Source organism: Protobothrops mucrosquamatus, unplaced genomic scaffold, assembly GCF_001527695.2.
Source record: "Protobothrops mucrosquamatus isolate PMUCROS unplaced genomic scaffold, P.Mucros_1.0 scaffold2162, whole genome shotgun sequence".
Taxonomy (NCBI): Eukaryota; Metazoa; Chordata; class Lepidosauria; order Squamata; family Viperidae; genus Protobothrops; species Protobothrops mucrosquamatus.
This window is the reverse complement of record NW_015388258.1, coordinates 155,350-164,307: the sequence shown is the minus strand read 5'-3', so window position 1 is coordinate 164,307 and position 8,958 is coordinate 155,350. Positions and strand designations below refer to the sequence as shown.

Below are 8,958 nucleotides of genomic sequence, written 5' to 3'. Positions count from 1 at the left end.
ACAATATACAGGTAGTCTTCGATTTACAAGCACAATTCAGCCCAACATTTCTGTTGCTAAGCAAGACGGTTGCTAAGCATTGTTGCCTCATTTTACAACCTTTCTAGCCGCAGTTGTTAAGTGAATCACTGCAGTTGTTAAGTTAGTAACATGGTTGTTAAGTGAAATTGGCTCCCCCATTGACTTTGCTTGTCAGAAGATCGCAAAAGGGGATCACATGACCCCCCCGGGACACGGCAACTGTCATAAATGTGAGCCAGTTGCCGAGCTTCCGAAATTTGATCACTTGATGCGGCAATGGTCGTAAACGTGAAAAACAGTCATAAGTCACTTGTTTCCGTTCCTTTGTAACTTTGAACAGTCACTAAATAAATGATGGCAAGTAAGGGTTACCCATACTGGCTTTTCCCCAGGAGCTTTTCAAGCAATTTTACTCTGCTTGTCTTTAAAATCATTTGCGTCATGGAAGCTGCCCGTGGGGCCATTTGTCAAGAGGGGGATTAGAAACCCGCCTGTCATTTGGAAGGCCCAAACTCACCCCATGAATTGACAGTGGATTCGACCCCTGGTTGTTCTACTCCTTGTCCACCACATAACTGGCACCCACTTGGCCTTTGCCTGTCATTTGTCAACCACGTCTGACATTTATCTCTGCAGGCCATTTCCCGTACCTGATGGTCAATGACAGCGTCTGATTGTATATCCACTGGGATTGAACCGTCTGGTCATGGATCTTAATGTTGTCATTACTTTTTTCAGCAACAGATGGAGATGAAGACCCATTTAGTGTCCCTTCCGTTCTGGAGAGAAAAAAGGAGAGCGAAGAAGATGGATAGGTAGGTAGGTTACCTAGCCTGGTAATGAAACGTTTGGGAACCAACCCAGAAGCTCCGAGAATGAAACTTCACCCTCTTAGAGAACTGTCCCCCAACCAGTGCTGATTTGTTGACCAGTAACTGAATGCCACTTCTTCAGGTCAATGACTCAAGATAGGACTGTCCCCCCTTTTTTTTTCATTTTGATAAAAGGGAACATATTGCTAAGACATTTTTATGTGTTTATGAGATTGCCACAATGTCAACCCTGCAAGACTAAATTGCCTTCGAAACTTCTCACATATATTGGTAATATAAACAAAGGACTTCTTTGAAACTAAAATCTGAAGACAGAAGGCAAGGTACAAATGTTGTTGCTTGTTCTCGTTGTGGAGAACAACTTGCCTGTAGCCGTCGGATGCTAAATTGAAGGGGTAATCACACAGAGATGCAGAAAACTTCAGAAATGGCTGAGATGCATTTGGATCCAGGGAAGATCCAGCTGTTTATTTGTCTTCAACTCGCCCAACCAGTTAATGGCTGGATTCGCCAGCTATCCATGGTTTTCTAGAACCATCGTGGCTTAGTATAATGTTGGCAAATTGTGGCTTAGTCACAAACCATAATTAACCAGACATGGCCTAAAGGGATATCCTGTTTAGTCTCTATGCAGAAAATGCCCAGAAACATGAAAACAAAGCAGATCTAGAGAGTAAGTCAATAAAGCATCTCTCCTCAAACACATTGAAAAGCAGAAAATGACACAATGAAGGAGATGAATAGCCTCTTCAAGCAGAAAACAAAGAAACACACCATCTATTTTACGAACCTATTAGATCTGCTGTGTAAACTGCTCATTGCTGATCGGACTGCACCTCGGCCCCCAGAATTCCTGCAAAACAAAGGAAATGTATTATTTATCAACTGCTCACAGTGATTCCTCCTGCCCTGAGGAGCAGAGTTCATCATTTGGAGACAAGATGCTTAGATACGCTCTTGTGTTCAGAGACTCTTTCTTTTTCTCCCGTCCTTCAAAGATCCCATGAAACATCTTCTAACCAAGATGAAAAGCAAGCGGGTTGATGAGAAATGATTCAACTAATCAAGGAGAGAAGCAACCTAGAACTAAGGAGAAACTTCCTGACGGTTAGAACAATTAACCAGTGGAACAACCTGCCTCCAGAAGGGGTGAATGCTCCAACACTGGGAGTTTTTAAGAAGAGACTGGACAGCCATTTGTCCGAAATGGTATAGGGTTTCCTGCCTGAGCAGGGGGTTGGACTAGATGACCTCCAAATTCCTTCCCAACTTTACTACTACTATTATTATTATAAGTAAACCACATCTGTTTTTCTCCAGTGACACCATCTACTCCCGCCACCTTACAATTGAACCAAAAGATGGAGGAAGGAGACCATCGAGCAAGGAATAACCTTAAAGGAGGATATGGCTGAAGGATCTGGCCTCCCTTATACTACTTGAAGGACTCTGAATAGGTTGAGAGTTGGAAGGCCAAAAGGTAAAACCAATATGCTCAAGCGGATAACAACACACTGTGTGAATGTGGAGAGACAAAGAGCCTGGCCCATCCGCTGGTATGTCGGCTACTTCCAGAAACATGTACCAATAATGACTTATCTTTAGCCAACGATAAAGCAAGAAGCTGGCTTCATTCTGGCAGTTTAAAGTTTGATCTAGACATGGAAGAAGAAGTTTTCTTCTAGTCCAGTAGACATTCTCCTTTCGTTCCAATTACTTTCATGTCCATTTCACTCCAAATTCACTCTTGACTCTGTCAATTAATGCTCCTTCATATACTGAGACTCACTCTTGAATTGCTCATTAATTCTCTCATATTTTCGTTATAAACAATGAAAGAAATCGTTTTTCTTGTGCATATCTCAATAGACATATGCCCAACTTATATATCTGAAGCAGTATTTAAGCAGATGCTCACAATATAATTCTCATTCATTCTTGTACGCCCGAGTTATATACGTATCTGAAGCAGTATTTAAGCAGATGCTCACAATATAATTCTCATTCATTCTTGTGTCTTTGGTGACCCAAAGATTCTTTGCGACACTCTGTACACCCATTTAATCATGGTTCCTAACAAAGCTTCTCCCATCTCCAATTATATTAATTCAGAATGTCACTCCGTTTCCCCCCAAATTCATTTCTGGTCCTTTCATGATCACCGTTCACTGGAATGTAACATGTATTTTATTATCAACGTACAGATTCCTATTTTCATAGATACTCATAATAGTCTGGTATGAACACTAATTCATACTTTCTCAGATACAATTTAGACCTTTCATTCATAACTAAACATACCCCTTCATTTCTCTGCTTATATTCATCCACTCATCAAGACTGCTTTCTTTCAGATCTATTACATTTTTCCCTAGAGGGCTGGTTTTTTTTCCACACTGCAGCTTTCAGCAGTTAGTCTCCCAAGCGTAAACCAGCTGGAAATGAAGCTGGCTTAAGAAATCTCTTTATAGATTTTAACCCCTTCCTCTTTAAAACTTATGGACTTCAACTCCCAGAATTCCTCAGCCAGGCTGGGAAGAGAATTATGGGAGTTGAAATACACAAGTCTTAAATTTGCCAAGGTTGGACACCCCTCCTGTAGACCATCTCTCTCTCTCTCTCTCTCTCTCTCTCTCTCTCTCTCTCTCTCTCTCTCTCTCTCTCTCTTTCTCTGCCATCTTTCTTTCTCTCTCTGTCTCCCCCCTCCATCTCTCTCTCTCTTCCCCCCCTTCAAATGCAAGGGTACACACATCACTTTTCAATCTAAACACCACCTTTGGCTTTTGAATAGGCATTGGACAAATTCCAGTGGGGTCAGGATAAGAATGTGGGTTTAACTCCATTTAAATTAAATTAAAGTCATTTACAATACATTACAGGCAGTTAATGGGTGCTCCCCATGAATCTGACAATTCCTTCCCCTTTCTGTCACGTTCAACATTACAATTTAGTGACCATTATATTTGGACAGGCTCCGAAAGCTACATTAAAGCTTTCAGGGGGCATCTGTGATTTCAGTTCTCAAATGTATACCCATAATAAAGCACATTATTCTGTACAAAAAAATATAGGTATTTGCCTTGAAAGTGTAAACATAAAAAGAAATCCACAGGGTCGGGGGAAAAAAAGCAGAGGTGAAGCCATACATTTAACTGCATTCCAATCATACTTATAAACTTAGATACGCATTACACTTTTCCCTTTTGAAGTAAATTGTGTTATGCAAAGGGTAGAAGACAAGTGAGAAGAAGCGAGAAGAAGCAAGCCAAAGGAATGAAAAATAAGAGCTAAGAAAAGGAAATCAAACTAAATCTGATTTATATCAACCCCATTCATTAAATCTCTCCAGTTCTTTCATCTCTGCAAAGCATCCTTGTTCCTAACACACCTATTCCCCACTTCATAGACTGATTGTTGTTTTTAATTCTCTCACTTTATTTTTAGGATTGGATTAGAATACCAAATACAGAATAACAGAGTTGGAAGGGACGTTGGAGATTTTTCTAATCCAAACCCCTGTTCAAGCAGGAAACACGATACCATGCCGGATAAATGGCTGTCCAGTCTCTTCTTAAAAGCCTCCAGTGATGGAGCACCCACAACTTCTGGTGGCAAACCGTTCCACTGGTTAATTGTTCTCACTGTGGGGGAATTTCTCCTTAATTTTGGGTTGGATCTCTCTTTGATCAGCTTCTATCCTTTCTTCTTGTCCTGCCCGCAGGTGATTTGGAGAATAGGTCAGTCAACACACTGTGACAGTACCTGGAATCCAACCATGATTTTGTTTTCCTGTTTTCTCAACCCAGTTATTCTTCCTTCATATATTGATTTGGCAATCTGACATTCCTTCCTTCCTTCCTTCCTTCCTTCCTTCCTTCCTTCCTTCCTTCCTTCCTTCCTTCCTTCCTTCCTTCCTTCCTTCCTTCCTTCCTTCCTTCCTTCCTTCCTTCCTTTCCTTCCTTCCTTCCTAAGATGAAAGTTTCTCACTTTTGTAGAAAGTGAAAAAAAATCCACTTTTAAGCATCACCCATTTTTTCTTGACCTTTTCTCTTCTTGTCATGGGGGTCTGCATGAGGGCAGGGGTCAAAGTGTCAAGATGGCGGCCAACCACATGACCAAAGCCCACCTTTTTTAACATTTAACCCCCTCCTTATGGATATCTCTGCTTCCTCTTTTCTTTTCTTTTCTTTTATTCTTCTTTTATTAAATTCTTAAGTATCCTGTTCCAACTGAATGTTAAACTAACATTATAAACACAAGATGAAAGCTACATCGTCTCAGGTAAAAATGGGCAGAACGGGTCTTACATCTAGTCCGCTGCCCAGAATCACTTGCTATAGAAATTGAATGAGTGAATGAATGAACCATTAAATAAGTCAACATCAAAAGATATTCTGATCCAACCTGAAGTGTTGTTTCCACTAGTTCGTCTTATCTGTTGGTTTTACGCCAGCTTGGCCGTACACCCATTCCACCCATTTTGTTCCATTAAAAAGTAGATTGATTCAAAAGGGTAAAGATTTTTCAGAAAATAAACAGAAAAAAAGATGAATTGCTCTGAACACAAAGAGAAATTCATCCCAAACGAATAAGAAACCACCCGGAAGCCAATGTCACATGTGGAAGTACTGGGAAAGAAAACCAAGTCATCATATGCTATAGATTCAGCTTTCCAGGACAGAGAAAGGGGAAAATACAGAGGAAAAACAGCACGCTTGTAAGACATCAGAAACATATAACGATGGTAATAATTTCAAATGTTCACCACAAGTTTCAAACCAAGTCATTTTCCTGTCAATAGTCTGGATTCCCTGCCCAATTTTTATGTATTTCTTAAATACATGGAGCTCTCAAATTACTTTTCTTTTCTTTTTTTCCATCCTGGGATCTTCTCCAGCCATTCCCGCTGACAAATCAAAAACAGAGTTTTCCAACATTTTGAGATGGGAACAAGACAAACCCTCCAGCATATGGAGCTGAAGAAGCTTCTTTGGATGAGAAGCGAAACGTCTTCAAAGAAAAACAAGAAAGTCCAGTTGCCTCCTGAAAAAGCACCTTTAATGTAATTTATAGAAAACATCATCAACCCTGACAGAGTTTAAAAAATGGAAAACCTTGCCCCTTCAGTTGTCAGCCTGTCTTGGTTACCACAGACAGGTCTCCGGAATATGATCCAGGGTTACAACGTCTTGCACAGGAAGTGACCGCTTGGAGTTACAACGGCGCTGAAAAAAGTGACTTATGACTGTTTTTCACACTTACGACCGTCGCAGCATCCCCAGGGTCACGTGATGAAAATTCAGACGCTTGGCAACTGACTCATCCTTATGATGGTTGCAGGATCCTGGATCATGGGATCACCTTCCGACAAGCCAACTCAATCGGGAATCCAGATTTCACTTAACAGCGGTGTTACTAACTTAACATTTGCAGTGATTCACTTAACAACGGTGGCAAGAAAGGTCATCAACTGGGGCAAAAGTCACTTAAACAAATGTTTCATTGAGCAGTGGAAACCTTGGGCTCAAACCTTGGTCATAAATTGGAATCTGTCATCTCTTTAGCTGTCCTCAGAGGCTGACTAGAGTTTTGCAACCTGGGCATGGTGCCGTACCTGCCAACCCAGGTTATTGTGAAGCTCCCACCTGTGTCACCTTAGGTGACTCCTAGCCAGTGGTGGAAGTCAAATTATTATTATTATTATTAATTTAATAATTTAATAAGTGAACAACCGGTTCTCTGTGTGTGGATGCCGCTTCCGGAAGTCCGTTCTGGGCCTGGGCAACAAAAAATTAGCTACCGGTTCTGCCAAAGTGGTGCGAACTGGCTGAATCCCACCACTGCTCCTAGACATGAAAAAAATTCCGCAACTTGATCTACACAGAAGAATTGAGTTGTAAAACCCAGTGTCCCTCTGGGCTGCCTCATGATACATTTAACCTAGTTACTCAATTAACCCAAGTCCTGGGTTCACACAAGACACCAAGCCATCATTGCCTAAAGAGACATAATTTGCAGAGCAGACTAAACCCCAAATCATGAAATCTTCACCCTTGCCAAGGAGTGTCAAGCAACATGGAATAATAAAACTTCTTGCCTTGGTTTCCCCAATGTAAAAAAGATGTTGAGACTCTAGAAAGAGTGCAGAGAACAGCAACAAAGATGATTAGGAGACTGGAGGCTAAAACATATAGAGAATGGTTGCTGGAATTTAATGAAAAGTAGGACTAGGGGTGACATGATAGCAGTGTTTCAACATCTGAGGGTCCGCCACAAAGAAAAGGGGGTCAACTATTTACCAAAACATCAGAAGGCAGGACAAGAAGCAATGGATGGAGACTAATCAAGGAGAGAAACAACCTAGAACTAAGGAGAAACTTCCTGACAGTTAGAACAATTAACCAGTGGAACAACCTGCCTCCAGAAGTTGTGAATGCTCCAACACTGGAAGTCTTTAAGAAGAGGTTGGACAGCCATTTGTCCGAAATATAGGGTTTCCTGCCTGAGCAGGTGGTTGGACTAGAAGACCTCCAAGGTTCCTTCCAGTTGTGTCATGCTGTTGTTCTAGTTAAGGGTGTGTTGGAAACTCAAACCCAAGATACTGAGTTCCCCCAGGCCCAAATCAGATTTGATCCAGCAATGCTTCTGTTTGGTTTTCCAGAGCCAAAAGTGCTCTGGATGTCGTCAGTACACCCCTCGAAGCTTTTCTCATTCATTGAACTGCTCTTCTGGATCACAAGTGGCCCCCTCCTCATTTCCACCTCCATCTTCATTGATACCAAGAAGTGCCTTTTTCCAAACAAGGCTGACTAAGAACCATTTGACTGCTTTTCTTTCTATCGCTTCCAGGATCCTGCTGAGAAGTAATTATTTTTCCCAGATTTGTGACTCATTCCTTGCCCGTTGCTAATAGGCATTAATAAGCCTTCCTCCATGGGTTGGACTCCAAACCCTATAGTCCACAGCCGGTCCTTTTCTAGCCCTGCCTGGATAGGAGCTACTGGCCTTTCCTTCTAAGGTAGGGTTGCTAGTCAAGCTAAAGCAGGGTTGATCTAACTGTGGTTTATAGAAGAAGTCACAACGGGGCGGAATCCCGCCCAAATTAAAGCCAGGGAAACCAATCTATAACCCACATATAAGCCCACCTCATTTATTTAACTCACTTTTGCTTCTGTGCTAAATTCTGTGGTGGGAGTGAGGCGTCTTGGGAGGGGTGCGTAGGGCTGCACAATCCGCTGAACAATGAACTAATCAAACCGTCGCCGCCGTTCAGACGAGCTGGGCTTAGCTCGTTGTGCGTTCGCAGGGAGCCGGCCCGGTTCGGGGCGCTCAGACTCCGGGGTTGGACTAGATGACCTCCAAGGTCCCTTCCAACTTTACTATTATTATTATTATTATTACTAGGTCTTCGCCAGGCTAAGGCTGGGGTCTTTTCCAAACTCTTCCCAGGGGCTCGTCAGCTCTCTTGCTCGCAAAAGACCCCCTTCCCCGTTTTAAGGGGTGGGGGTCTAAGTGCGGGGGTTGTCAAGGCAACTAAAAAAAAGCGGGCTTTGCGGGGATGGGGCTGATTGGCTGTCTTTTGGGGTCCGGCCGGCGAAGTCCCGGCACGGGTCTGCACCGGCCAAGAAGGAGCCGAGCTCTGCACCTGCTCAGAGGAACCCTTTAAATGCCCCCCCCCGGGCATTTAAAGCAGCCAGCCCGGGAAGTGGGGTGCGGAGCCCAGGAGAAGCAAGAGGGGGGCAGAGGGGGGGGGACCCCAACAACCGGCCAGGCGAATTTCCCGAAGCGGTGGCAATTGAGGAGCGCGCTGGGCGGGGTGCTTTCCTGCACGCCCCCTTCGCCCCCTCCCCAACCCTCCCCAGCTTTGGCCAGCCGCCGATTCTTCGCTCCCGGAGTGGGGTGTGTGTTGTGTGTGTGTGTGTGTGTGATAAAAAGAAAGCGTCCCCCCCCCTCCCCGCCAGCTCCGTTTCTCCCTCCCTCCCTCCCTCCTCCAGGCGCCGAGGCAGAACAGGCGGCGCTGGAAACAAAGAAAACTCCGGCGCCCCCTCCCAGCCCCTCCCCGGAGTCCTCTGGGCACCCCCTTTTCTTCCAGCCGCCTGTCTTT

At 43.6% G+C, this 8,958-nt stretch overlaps 1 protein-coding gene across 2 annotated transcripts in view; it reads right to left on the bottom strand.

Moving 5' to 3' along the window:
• The window catches only part of ST8SIA2 (ST8 alpha-N-acetyl-neuraminide alpha-2,8-sialyltransferase 2), a 14,249-nt gene that overhangs the window by 5,066 nt on the left and 225 nt on the right, over positions 1-8,958 (bottom strand). Inside the window, exons 2-3 of one of the 2 annotated variants that reach the window (XM_015824219.1) lie at positions 1,645-1,707; positions 672-800 (exon numbers count right to left, since the gene is read on the bottom strand). In XM_015824219.1, coding sequence (XP_015679705.1) covers positions 672-800; positions 1,645-1,707 — 192 coding nt within the window. The remainder of the gene's footprint in view (positions 1-671; positions 801-1,644; positions 1,708-8,958) is intronic. The other variant, XM_029285744.1, reaches the window with a different exon arrangement.